The 14784-nt window shown below is 39.8% G+C and overlaps 1 protein-coding gene across 6 annotated transcripts in view; it reads left to right on the forward strand.

Annotated features, from left to right (window-relative positions):
* Nucleotides 1–14784, forward strand: part of LOC133618868 (uncharacterized) — a 142684-nt gene that overhangs the window by 91517 nt on the left and 36383 nt on the right. For all 6 annotated transcript variants that reach the window (XM_061979648.2, XM_061979649.2, XM_061979652.2 and 3 more), the window contains 2 exons: nucleotides 3674–3848; nucleotides 7611–7737. In XM_061979648.2, coding sequence (XP_061835632.2) covers nucleotides 3674–3848; nucleotides 7611–7737 — 302 coding nt within the window. The remainder of the gene's footprint in view (nucleotides 1–3673; nucleotides 3849–7610; nucleotides 7738–14784) is intronic.

Genomic DNA, 14784 nt, shown 5'->3' on the forward strand with positions numbered 1-14784 from the left:
GTGGGTGGTTGCTGTCATGGTGCACGTATTGGAGTGTTGTGTTGGGTTTCGTGAATGGTTGGTAGCTGTTATTTCTCAGGTTGAAAGTGACGTCAAGGAAGTTGACGGTTTGCTTGTTGGCTTCAATCGTGATCCGTAGGCCGTTCTCTTTGAAAATTTGGCATATGCGCTTCTTGGTATTCTCGCTATTAACCGAGGGAGAATTCAAAACCAGATGGAACAATCACAAGGCTTCTTTCAGGAACCAAAACCTGCGGAATACCACAGAACTCAGCAAACACATTTGGGACCTCAAAGACAATAATGTTGAATATTCAATAACATGGCAAATTCTTGCATCTAGCACACCTTACAATAGTGGTAATAAAAGATGCAACCTATGCTTGAAAGAGAAACTGTTTATTATTTACCGTCCAGACCTGTCATCCCTCAACAAGCGCAGCGAAATTGTAACAGCATGCCGCCACAGACGGAAACACCTCCTAGGTAACACATGAGCCAATCACCACGCCCCTACGCCAGCCTGTACCCACCCACTCTGTGCCCTATATAAACCATGGTATGTGAATGCTCCCATTAAAATCTCCTGATGATTGAGGGTACCCCCCCTCATGAAACAGGCCTGTAGAGATGAAATAGTCTTGTGATTTTTTTCCCACACATACATATATTGCGCTCTACTACGGTATCGAGCACTGTTTTTTGGATAACCTTATTAAGACATATATATATATATATATATATATATATATACACATATATATATGTATTTATATATATCCAAACATTTAATAAATAAAGTCATATCAAATACAAATAAGGCAACAAGAGAAGTATCTCTCACTTCCCTTTTGTAAAGTAAATCTGTACAGCACAGCTACATCAACAATATGACCCCTTGTGTAGAGTTTAGCTTAAATGTTCAGTCTACCTGGAATTAAAAAAAAAAAGTACCTGATGGTGTTTCCTTTTGACTTTTTACATTTGTATTGCATTGAGATGGCATGCAGTTTTGGATGCCTCTGAACACTGTTTTGTAGTTTTTTTTAACAATGGGCTATTTGTGATGTCTCAGCTTGACGGACGTACTTACAGTATGTAGGCATAAATAACAACATCGAGAGATTTACTTGAGTATTTTGTTTTGTTCTCTTTCTACCAGGATAGTGACTTGATATTCAGTACTTCTTATAAATAATGACCATGGTATTTTTTTAAATACACTTTGCTTTTGGGAGGCAACTACAGCATACTTGCCAACCCTCCCGAATTTTTCGGGAGACTCCCGAATTTTAGTGCCTCTCCCGAAAATCTCCCGGGACAACCATTCTCCCGAATTTCTCCCGATTTCCAGCCGGACCTGAGTGAGGACAGCCTGTCGTCACAGCCGCTTTTCCTCCATATAAACAGCGTGCCGGCCCAGTCACGTTATAACATCTACGGCTTTTGGAGCTCAGTGCGCAACTGCACACACAACAAGAAGGAGACTATTATATATGTCTACGTTATTCATATTTTTCTATAACCCATAAAGTAGGCAGGCACGGAGCTATTGCTCAGCGTGTGTTTATACCAGCCGGCACGTTAATACACTGACACACAACATCCGGATTTCCATCATGCATTGCTTCAAAACTACGGCAAGTAGTAATGTCCAAAAACATAACAGAGGCGAAGCAGAAGTACGAAAAAGAGACAGTCATGGCGACGACGAGTAAGAAGAAGAAGTACGCTTGCAAGTTCCAAAATGATTGGAAACAAGAATGTCAGTTCATCCAGGACAGCTCGAAGGGGTAAGGGGTATGCTAGGGAGAGATGGAAGATTCCAGACTCTGGTGCATTTGATTAAGGCACTTTTGTGCGTGCCACACAGCAATGCATCATCAGAGAGGGTGTTCAGCATGGTTAGAAAGATAGTGACAGAGAATAGAACGAGGATGGACAATTCAACCCTAAACTCACTCCTTTCCTGCAAATTACATTTCACAGGTGCTACCCATACCTATGCTCCTTCAAAGGCTGTGTTACTGGCTGCAAAGCATTGCACTTTCAAATACAACAATGAGTAGAGGAGTGTTATGTGTGTGTGTACATGTGTAAATAAATGAACACTGAAATTCAAGTATTTCTTTTAATTATATATATATATACACAGTATATATATATATATATATATATATATATATATATATATATATATATATATATATATATATATATATATATATATATATATATATATAAGAAATACTTGAATTTCAGTGAATTCTAGCTACCGGTATAAATATACTCCTCCCCCTTAACCCTTCCCCCCAGCCCGACCCGACCCACCCACCCCGACCGACCGCCCCCCCCAGATCCCCCCTCGCGCCCCCCCAATCTCCCGAATTCGAAGGTCTCAATGTTGGCAAGTATGAACTACAGTCAATTTGGCAGCAGAACCTTGTTGACTTCTTGAGGCGGATAATTGCTCGTACATATGATAGCTGCAAATATGTAAATATGATTTTTTTAAAAAAAGGATTTAAAAAAAATCCCAAATCCTGCTGTTCTGTGTTTTTCTAGACGTGCATGTAGTCTCACAAGTGTGTTAAGGCAGACCAAGCACCAGCGCACTGTCCCCTCTGCTGACTGAAAGCACTTTGTTGTTTAAAGAGTTATACAAGAGTTTCCACTGCAGTACTAATGGAGCTGCAGTCACTCAGGAAAATCTTTACAAGTGCGTGTGTTTATTTGTGTGGTTTTGCCTCAGGTGTCTACCTGGGCTTTTAGAGCCAACTGGTGTACTGTGTGAACTACCCCTCATATGTTGGCGGTGTGTAAAGATGCTGACTGTGTAATTGTCTCATTAAAGAGCCGCTGTAGTGTTTGTTTGAATGAGTCAGGACAGCAGGGAGTGTCCAAAGTGTGGCACAGGGGGTATTTTGCAGCCCGCAGCTTGTATTCAGCATTTTCGAAAAATACCAATTAAATAAGAATACAACAGCCAAAATTTAAAAAAGCATAATGTAAAGAGAACACGTCAAAATGTTTATCCTTGAGGGAAAAACTCAAATGATTTAAATGGAAGTCAATAGTAGCTTTTGCTTTTGTTTACTTATTGTGCATTAACCACTTTATTTTGTCAAATAAAATGTATGTAGTATTCAATACCACAAATTCAATACATCATCTGATTTATACCAGTACTAGCAAATTATAAACTTTTTTTATTGTGTTTGTTAATTTAGTTACTCGCTATAAAACTTTTCATTTCTATTATCTATTCTCAAAGTATCGGACATCCCTAGTACAAATATCATATGAAAACAGAATCGAAATAAAAAAATATGCACAAATGGGGGGAAAAGCATGTCAACAAATTGACTTGGGTTAAAAAAATAAATTATTCTCCTTTATGTCTCTGGTCAAAATCATAAGTAAATATAAATGTGAGGGCCGTCAACTTAAACAATTTCTATTTTAAATTACTTATTAGTATTATGTCTACTGAATTTGGGTTGGTTTTGACCTGTTTGAAAAAGTAGATATAGAAATCGACCAAAAATCCTTGGATTTTTCAATATGCAGCTTTTAATAAAAAAAGATTGGACACTTTTGCATTAGATGAACACCAAGAGATCACAAATCTGTGAGCATATTTGAATAATATTTGTCTTATTTGTGCCTACAGGAAAGAAGAAGTCTAAGTTCCAGACATTTAAAAACTTCTTTGCCAGGAAGAAGAAAAAGGAGGTGTCTTTATCAGCGGATCAGTCATCGCTTAAAGGCAGCCAGTCGAGCGACGATATCAGTAAAACATCAGAAAACAAAGCACTCAGTCGCTCAGAGAAGGAGAAAGGTTCTGGGTAAGATTCCTCTCATGCAGAAAGGTTAAACATGTCAATCCAATTCTAGTTAAAGCTAAAGTACCAATGATTGTCCGGGAATCATTTTTGGTGATTTAATCCCCAATTCCAACCCTTGATGCTGAGTGTCAAGCAGGGAGTACAGTTACATGTTTGATTCATACGTTTACCATTTAAATTGTATCCTTAATTTCCCTCAGATTATCAATAGGTTTGATTGTCTAGGTCTAGAAGGGGTATGAATTAATTACCAACACATGATTTCTTACACGTTTTCTAGAACTCACAGATTGCTCGCTGTCATACAACACTATCAACTGCAGCATGTTTCTCCTTTACATGCCATACTGTATTTATCTTTCATAAGCTCAAACATATAAAAGGTAAATAATGGTGAAAATAAATCTCCACCCATTTGCGGCAAATCCTTGCAGTGAACTACAATAAGAGTTTGTTTCCCTTTGTGAAATCTTCATTGTTGCTGGGAAACGTAATATGTACAACTGAGAACAAATCCCGTCCCACAAGAAATGCTCTGTGGGACATCACAGGAAATTACGTAGCTCAGTCTAATGACTGAGCTACGTAATTTCCTGTGATGTCACACAAGCAGCAAAAATAATGGACTGGAAAAAACGCCTCAAGGCATGGCTATTCACCTTTAGTGATCACAGAGACAGGTTGTTTTTGTGTTACTGTATGTATTTGTTTTTCTGAAAAATCCCACTTAATATACTTTGGGTAACAATGGCATGGCATAGTGAGTAGAGCAACCGTGCCAGAAACCTGAGGGTTGCAGGTTTTCTCCCCGCCTCTTACCATCCAAAATCGCTGCTGTTGTGTCCTTGGGCAGGACACTTCACCCTTGCCCCCAGTGCCGCTCACACCGGTGAATGAATGATGTGGTCGGAGGGGCTGTAGGCGCAAATTGGCAGCCACGCTTCCGTCAGTCTACCCCAGGGCAGCTGTGGCTACGAAAGTAGCTTACCACCACCAGGTGTGAATGAATGATGGGTTCTCACTTCTCTGTGAAGCGCTTTGAGTGTCTAGAAAAGTGCTCTAATCCATTATTATTATTATTATTTATTGTATTTTTTTAGAGGGGTAACAGTCAATATTTATTTATCAATTTTTTTGTTATAAAATAAAAGTGAGCTTTTGTTAAACCAAATATTGTGTTTTTTTCCATATACAACAACCTATCTGGATTCGATAAGAGAATCGATAAGGAATCGGTTCGATAAGAGGATTCGATAATGGGCTCGAACTCGATAATTTCTTATCAAACATCATCCCTAGCTATAACCAGCGTTGAACGGAACCTCCGCACAATCGGTTTTTCATTTTCACCTGTAAACGACAACATTAGAGTCCCACTGGAGTTAATGGATGACACAGTTGGTTCTGAAAGGTTACATAACCCAGGTTAAGAATCTGGATGAAGCATTTGCAAAGCCTAATAATACACAAATAACGCTCAGTCAAAAGCAGCTCAAGCCAAAGTGGGAGGAGAAAGTGCCACACCGCAAGTATACCCGAAAACTAAAGAAGCAGCTTTTGACCTACAATTGAGTCACTGATGGTCTGAAACCAGAGGAGGACATTTTTATAATAGTTGCACAAGAGCAAAGCTTTAGCTTTTATCACCACAACATCCTCAAAGATGGTACAGACCCATTCTGTAGTAGAAGACCATAGACCTCCTAGTCATTGGCTGCAGAAAAGCCAAAGTTACCTTATTTGACCTTGATGAACAAAAAAAATGCCTATCTACTCATAGATATGACAATACCGTCTGATAGACACCTCCTCAAAATGCACAGAGAAGCATAAAGTGAAAATATAAAGATGTTGAAATTGGGTTGGAGAGACTATGGCATATGAAGACATCCATCATGCCAGCAATCAGTGGTGTCCTGAGTGTGATTAAAGAAATACCAAATCCACAGACAAGACCAAGACCTCCAGAAGGTCCTTCTCTGCCTTGTTTTCAATCAATACTTCGGCCTACTGCACTACTGTATTTTAATGTGGGTCATTATGGTGGTACTTGGTGAAAAACATTTGAGAACCACCGATAGAGACTTTATTTTAGAGGCTTATTAGACCTTGTTTATCTGTTCAAGCTGCACAAGTTTACATGCATGCAATGATTTTATCCCATATGTCTTATTGTGCCATGGTCTGGGGACAGGCCACCAAATTTGTAGTGAAGCCTCTGTTGTCATCATATAAACAAACACTAAAGATATTTGACCAAAAACCAATGAATATTACCCAAAAATATAACATGATGAGTTTTGATAATTTTATAAATTTCTCATTTTTAAAAGCTATTTTTAAGTGTCTTAATGGATTAGCCCCTGATGTGACGTGTAAATAAATACAAAGATACAGTAGTGAAGGTGTGCAGACTCTGTGGGAGCTGCAGAGTGAAAAGGTGCCGGACTGCTCTGGGTCAGTCTGCGGTCTCAGTGAAGGCCTCACATCTGTGGAACTCTTTGCCACTGGAGTTAAAGTCACAGTCGAACATTAATTCTCCACAAAACTGAAAAAGTGGCTTAAGGACAATCGGAAGTGTGAGCACTAGAACTGGATGTAGTATGGACAAATGGGACCAAATATTATTAATGTATTTTTTATTTTGTACTTGTCTTAATCTTTTTGTATGTGTTTTACACTTTTCTCAACTTTTCTTTAAAAACCTAACCAGGGACAAGGGTTGCAAATTAGCCTATGGCTATAAGTCCTATGTACTTTGACATCGGTTACCAATGTTTCATTGTACTGTCCCTGTCAAATAAATAAATGAAATAAAAGATACATTTTATATGATAAAAAGTAGCTATTTTACAGATGCTCTGATGTCATAGTGCCAGAGTTGAGTGTGATTCTCTCATAACGTGATGCAATTTGTATGGTTTTTTTTGTTTTATTTTGTTTTAAGCACTTAACCTCATGAGGAATGATGTAGGTAATGAGTTATTTTGGGAGGTATGATGGGTGGGACTTGTGGGTGTGTCTCTGTGCAGCACGCAGCTGGAGCCGATCCTCGACCACTGACCTATTACTAGAGAGTAGGCATAAGCAGAAGATTTTTTTGTGAAAATAAACTTACCATAGTGCCCCACCCGGATCAAATATCATTTTACAAGCCCACGAAATATGCAGAATTGGGCCCCTTTAAGGGAATTAGTCAAAGTAGTGTTGCACTTGAAGGCTTAATCTTGTTGCATACATACAAATGTAAGGGTTAGGGGCCACTTTGGTATATTTTGCACATTCAAAATGCAAACAACCATGTAGGATGGAGGTCAACATATGCGAAGCAATCTCAACATAACATATTTGTGTTGTAGGTGACAAAGCATATTAGTGCAATATCTAATAAGACTTCTCATTAATATTGAACTCATTTCATTTTCACAATGGACTCTCCTGCCTTAGGTAAACAAATTGTGTGACAGTGGAGATCTAAGTATCCATCTGCTGATCCTCCTGTCTTGTAGCTTCCTGTTTTTGTTCAAAGTAGTAGAGCATTTCTTCCTGTGAACGATCCTGATTTCCTTTCTTTTAAGAAGTGCCACTGCCACTTCCTGCTGTTGCTTCATCTTCGTTTTCACAGGAACCCACTTTTGAACAAATACTAAAAATATCGGGAAAGGGAAGAGAAAAGCCTTACAAGATAACACAGCGGGTTGTCTGTTCTGGTGAGATGGTGACTCTGCTTTTGTTTCTTCTGCATCTTTCTGCTTTTCAAAGGTCAAAGATCAGTCTGGGCAGCAAAGCGTTGTCGCATGACTCCGTCTTTGTCTCAGATTCGTCGGACGCAAACGAGGCTCTGGGGGCATCTCAGGACAGCATTCATGGAAAAGTCAAATCTCTTCAGGTACATTTACTATACTGTATATTATTGCAGTGGGGAAGGGATTCATATGGCCCCATCCTTGGGTGAATCTTGTGTGAGAGGAACGTGGGGAGGGGGGGTTAATCATTTTGCAATGCAGTCTGCTGAAAATGACGGGAAGTGCCACTCCACATAGCAACTGATGCTGTGGTCAGAGTTGGAATTGCCAGATAGCACATTTTAAGATAGTCAACACTTTACGGCCGTCTGGCGGCTAAAGTGGATAATGCATCCCCACAATTCGTCACGTTTCGTGTGTTAGGTAAACCGCGATGAATGAGGCCATATAAATCCCCTTCCTACTGTATATACTGTGGCGGTTTTGGATATGGGCAATTACCCAGGTCTGAGAAAGATGAAGAAACTTGAGGGTTACAGGTTCGCTCCCCGCCTCCTGCCATCCAAATCACTGCCATTGTGTCCTTGGGCAGGACACTTCACCCTTGCCTCCAGTGCTGTTCACACTGGTGAATGAATGATGGGTGGTGGTCGGAGGGGCCGTAGGCGCAAACTGGCAGCCACGCTTTGTCAGTCTACCCCAGGGCAGCTGTGGCTACAAATGTAGCTTACCACCACCAGGTGTGAATGGGGAGTGAATGAATGATGGGTTCTCACTTCTCTGTGAAGCATTTTGAGTGTCTAGAAAAGCGCTATATAAATATAATTTAGTATTATTATTAAATAAAATGTGTTTTTGTTTCTTGTCAATCAGTGGTGATATATCTGCCGTCCTCTCCTGACAATCATCTTCCACCTAACGTTGGTTACACTATTTATTAGTTGGTAAAAAGTTGTTTGTGCCTTTAAGCAGATGTGGGTAGAGTAGCCCAAATTGTACTGGAACAGACTGGAACTTTACTGTAATGGCTGTTATGGTTACAGAGGGGAGATGACGGCTCAGACACCAGGGGGATAATGTTCAAAGATTTATTATATATATAGACCATATTATATATAATAATAAAACAATAATTATACAAACCAAGGAAATATAGTGTGAACTAGATCCAAACGTGTATGTGGTGTAAGGCTATGTGTGTAGTTAGCTGAAGTGTGTGTTACCAAGTGTTGAACGAGAGATGAGGAAGTCCAGGGGAAGAGAGAGATCCGTGTCCAAGCGGGAGGTCGAGATCCAAGAGGCAGTCCGGGAAGCAGGGGGAGAAACGAGGTATGTCAAGACGCACAGCTCGACACGTGGAACAAAGGCAAACTGCAGGAAGGACGACAAGGGAAAACGTGAGACCATATAAACACGACGGAGGAAAACACAGAGAGCGAAGGAAGGTTTGCATAGAGCAGGGCGTGGCTTACTGTACGCGAACAGACGGTTATACTCCGGCGCGGCATGGCAGGTTGTGCGAGCTTATGAAGGCAGCTCGTTCATCCCAGGCAGGTGCGCCGATTACAGATATCCTGCAGCCGTGCGGAGGTGCAGCCGTGCGGAGGTGCACCCGCAGCGGAGAGGAAACGCCCGTGGGCGTGGCCCGCAGTGCTCTCACTGGAGCGCACGGACGGATGAGCGGCGTTGGCGGGAGTCTGAGCCGTAACAATGGCCCTTAAAAAGTACGACGTCATTTCGGTACAAACCCATCCACAAACAGACATACAGTATACAGGGTATACAGAACAGGAAGCCTTATGGGTCACCACAAGGGCAGTGCCCCGTAATAAAGGTAGGAAAAAGGTAATTAAGGGGGGGGCTCAATTTGAGACCAGCAAAAAACACACAAAGCACATATACATGTTTCAACACACAAAACTAAAGACTTGTAACTGGGCAGAGCCCCAAGCTGTTGCCACCAGGGACGCTGCTCCGTTGTTCGTCATACCAAAGGGGTCTTAAGCTACGAAGGCTTGGGATGTGGGGGGGGAGTACGTTTGTGTGTGTGTGTGTGTGTGGCGTTTATTTTCCGTAGATGTGTGTGTGTGTAAGCCTGCAAAGTGGCTCTGTTCCGCGACCTTGGTGCGCTCGCAAATGCGATAACACAGCCAGTTAGTCCAAATAAAGTCAACAAACAAGGAGTGTGTGTCAATGAAAGATGGGGAAGGAATTTGTAGCTTATTTTCTGCGCTGACTTCTGGGGGAGTCTCGTAGCGACGACCTTGCCAGGTCGCTCCATCCAGGGTAAAAAAATCCAGATTAGTTAGTTTGTTTGTTTATTGTTAGTTTATTATTTCTTCAGTCAGTGGTCAACAAAATAAACAAACAGTTTTACATTCATAGATTGACAATTTTACAGACCGAAAGGGTTTAGGCTGAAGTTGAGCACTTATTTTGCCTAACCCTATAATCAATCCCAAATACAAGATGAGCTTCATAGAAATTTTACATTTCCTTTTACACAACGTATTATAAATACACCTTGTACACAACATAAACAGAATGTTTGTGTTTGAGCGAGCAAAACAGATTCAAACTTTTCACTCCAATTGTCCATTTTTGTCCTCATTCATGATACTTTTCCCTGCAGAGCAGACAGCTTCTCCAAGATGTTATCCAGTTTACGATTTAACCCAAAATTACAAAAGTCTTAGTGTCCACATCTCTTCCCATTATTTATTTGTGACAGCTTAGGGGGACCTTGAACGGTTGCCAGCATCTTCCGAATTTGGCAGTACACCATGGCAACGCTTACTCCAATCAGCAGATGTCCTGTTATCATGATTCCGAATAGTTACATGTTTTCAACGTCCTCGACTGAAAGAATCACAAGGCACGCGGCTCTCCACTTCTCCTAGGAGTCTACCGTGTGTCTAGTAATAAACGTTCCGTCAGGACAATCAGGTTTCCCAAACCCAAGCTTGTTGTTGAGAAGATCTTGTCAATTTCGTTGAGAGGCTAGTTGATCAAGTCCATTGTCTAGATTTTGGAGAGCAGTGCAAAAAGAGGTTCCAAGAAAGTTAAGACAAAACAAAGAAGCAAGCAGAAGAGATAAGGGAGAGGGAAGGATAAGTGTCCACCTTTTGATGAGAGCCAAAGAGAAAGTAAAATATTATGACTAAAGTAAAAGTAAAAAGTTGTCATCCAAATAAGTAACTGATGAGTATTATTTGCTGCATTAATTGCCACACGGACGAAAGATGGAAATTAGCCACTGGCTACAATCTTGCATATTTACACTTGTGTGTTCAACAGATGCACTGTCCCTGCATGTGTGTGTGTGTGTGTGTGTGTGTGTGTGTGTGTGTGTGTGTGTGTGTGTGTGTGTGTGTGTGTGTGTGTGTGTGTGTGTGTGTGTGTGTGTGTGTGTGTGTGTGTGTGTGTGTGTGTGTGTGTGTGTGTGTGTGTGTGTGTGTGTGTGTGTGCATGCGAAAGTGCCATGTGACACTGCCCGCTGAAAGAATTCTCTCCAACAAGCCAAATGAGTACATCTTTGCAAGCAATAATCAAATAGGTCATTAATAAATATAATGATGATATAATTAAATGTAGCAGCCAGAATGAAAGTAAATGTTACAATGTAAAAGTAGTGTTTCTTCTTTACAAAAATACAAATATATATATAAATGTATATATATATATATGTAATAAATGTATATATAACTACAAATACAATTTATCCAAAAAGTTACTTAAGTAAATGTAACTGAGTGATGAATCAATAAATAACTCAAAGTTTATGTACAAACCCCGTTTCCATATGAGTTGGGAAATTGTGTTTGATGTAAATATAACTGGAATACAATGATTTGCAAATCCTTTTCAACCCATATTCAATTGAATGCACTACAAAGACAAGATATTTGATGTTCAAACTCATAAACTTTATTTTTTTTTTTGCAAATAATAATTAACTTAGAATTTCATGGCTGCAACACGTGCCAAAGTAGTTGGGAAATCAAATCAAATCAAATCAAATCAAAAGGCATGTTCACCACTGTGTTACATCACCTTTTCTTTTAACAATACTCAATAAACAATTGGGAACTGAGGAAACTAATTGTTGAAGCTTTGAAAGTGGATTTCTTTCCATTTCTTGTTTTATGTAGAGCTTCAGTCGTTCAACAGTCCGGGGTCTCGGCTGTCGTATTTTACGCTTCATAATGCGCCACACATTTTCGATGGGAGACAGGTCTGGACTGCAGGCGGGCCAGGAAAGTACCCGCACTCTTTTTTTTTACAAAGCCACGCTGTTGTAACACTTGCTGAATGTGGCTTGGCATTGTCTTGCTGAAATAAGCAGGGGCTTCCATGAAAAAGACGGCGCTCAGATGGCAGCATATGTTGTTCCAAAGCCTGTATGTACCTTTCAGAATTAATGGTGCCTTCACAGATGTGTAAGTTACCCATGCCTTGGGCACTAATGCACCCCCATACCATCACAGATGCTGGCTTTTGAACTTTGCGTCGATAACAGTCTGGATGGTTCGCTTCCCCTTTGGTCCGGATGACACGATGTCGAATATTTCCAAAAACAATTTGAAATGTGGACTCGTCAGACCACAGAACACTTTTCCACTTTGCATGAGTCCATCTTAGATGATCTCGGGCCCAGAGAAGCCGGTGGCGTTTCTGGATGTTGTTGATAAATGTCTTTCGCTTTGCATAGTAGAGCTTTAACTTGCACTTATAGATGTAGCGACGAACTGTATTTAGTGACAGTGGTTTTCTGAAGTGTTCCTGAGCCCATGTGGTGATATCCTTTAGAGATTGATGTCAGTTTTTTAATATGGTCATTCAATGTTGGTTTCCGGCCATGCCGCTTACGTGGAGTGATTTCTCCAGATTCTCAGAACCTTTTGATGATGTTATGGACCGTAGATGTTGAAATCCCTAAATTTCTTGCAATTGCACTTTGAGAATCGTTGTTCTTAAACTGTTTGACTATTTGCTCACGCAGTTGTGGACAAAGGGGTGTACCTCGCCCCATCCTTTCTTGTGAAAGACTGAGCATTTTTTGGGAAGCTGTTTTTATACCCAATCATGGCACCCACCTGTTCCCAATTAGCCTGCACACCTGTGGGATGTTCCAAATAAGTGTTTGATAAGCATTCCTCAACTTTATCAGTATTTATTGCCACCTTTCCCAACTTCTTTGTCACGTGTTGCTGGCATCAAATTCTAAAGTTAATGATTATTTGCACAAAAAAAAAATGTTTATCAGTTTGAACATCAAATATGTTGTCTTTGTAGCATATTCAACTGAATATGGGTTGAAAATGATTTGCAAATCATTGTATTCCGTTTATATTTACATCTAACACAATTTCCCAACTCATATGGAAACGGGGTTTGTATATAGCGGTATACCTCTTAAACACAGGTGTATTAAAGGGTTTCACAAACTCACAACAACACCCCCTATACTAAACCCTGTAAATCCCACCTCTGCCTATAAGTACTTTTGCAAATGGTGTTTATGTCAAGCCTGTTCTGGTAAAAGAATGTTTTAAATGTTTGTAAAAAGTTACAATTCCTCCCATCGTGATGCTAATTTCCATAGCCCATCTATATAATTGTTCATTATATGTTAGCATCAAGGTAGCGTTGTCAGTGCCAACTTTTTTCTGTTGCTGCATTTTTCTGTGTGGCTGATTCAGTGTCGCCATTGAATCTCGAACAGCCACTGCGTGTAAAACACTTGCACATACAGTATTACTTCAACCGTGATAGGCAAAGTTAACATGCTCTTGTTTCCTTTATTTATACTGACATAGTTGTAGCTCAGACAGCATTCATATCTCACTTGGGAGGTCTGTTATTGTTATTGATGACAATTCTAAGGGCCCACACTGCCACACACAGGCAGTGAATGAGGTATTGGGCCAACACATATTCTTTCAGGGGGCCAAGAATTCCTAGCAACTGTCCTGGTCAGAACTACTGTCAATGCAGGCATGGGTGAAAAAGCCAATAATGTATTTATCATTGTGAGATTAGCCTTAGTATATTGTCTTTCAGGTTGGTATTTCAACCTAAAAGCTTGCTCAGATCCATGAAGTAATACACACAAGTAGTCTGTTTGTGCTGCAGTAAGATGTTGATGTATTACGTGTGACATTTGTTGCAGACAGGCAGAACTAAAACTAGAGAAAAGTGTCCAAACAGGAAGAAATCGGTGCTAAATCGAGCCACAGTCGGCTCTATTTAGCACGCAGACAGCCTAAATGGGGGTCAATCTTTTGTTGCCACTCTCATTGTTGTTTACTGAAACGTGTTGTGACACATACTGTTGTTTACTTAAACTTGTTGTGACACATATTATTGTTTCACTCAACAATGATGTGTCACAACAAGCGGCGACAAAAGTTTGATCTCTAGTTAAACTCATCCTCTAAAACGTTCTTCTCTAATAAGTAGAAATAGTGATCACTGTAAAAAGGACAATAAAAATATCATGTGTATTTACAAAGAAAAAAGCCAATTTAGTTTTCAAATAATTCCACATAAAAAAGTATTCTATTTCTATTTTGTTATTCTGAATGACCCCAGGGAGATTTTTCACCTTTATTCTCACACTGAACAAATGCAGTGTGTATCCAGAGTACATCTGGTATCCCTTGAGACGAGTTGGATTTATTTATTGTTTTGTTGTAAGATTATGCACATTGCCATAAAACATTATGACATTTCTCGTTGTTTCCCATCCATCCCACTCCATGACAGAACAATGTTATTATTTTCTGTTTCTTCTTTTATTAGTCTTCTGTTGTATGAGAAATCACAATATCTTCCATAATACAAACACTTTGTTGATCCTTTGCAGGAAATATGACTGTTACAGCAGCCTTATTTACAGACAGTACAAAATGAATAAGAGTACAATTTAAGGGTATTGAAAAAGAAAAGAACATATACTGTTTATATATCAATACTATCGTGTCAAAATTGTGCAATAAAATGTAACTGTGCACTGTTTGTGCAATATTTAAGATGCAGTATACTCTTTGTAAACAGATATATAGAGATACACACATGCTCATATATAGTGTATACAGTAATTTACATACAACACTTAATTTGCAAACATTGGCACAAGACACTCTTAATCTTAGTCAGTATACTCAGTATACATATAGATCCCCTTT

This window comes from Nerophis lumbriciformis, linkage group LG19 (assembly GCF_033978685.3).
Source record: "Nerophis lumbriciformis linkage group LG19, RoL_Nlum_v2.1, whole genome shotgun sequence".
In the NCBI taxonomy this organism is placed as follows: Eukaryota; Metazoa; Chordata; class Actinopteri; order Syngnathiformes; family Syngnathidae; genus Nerophis; species Nerophis lumbriciformis.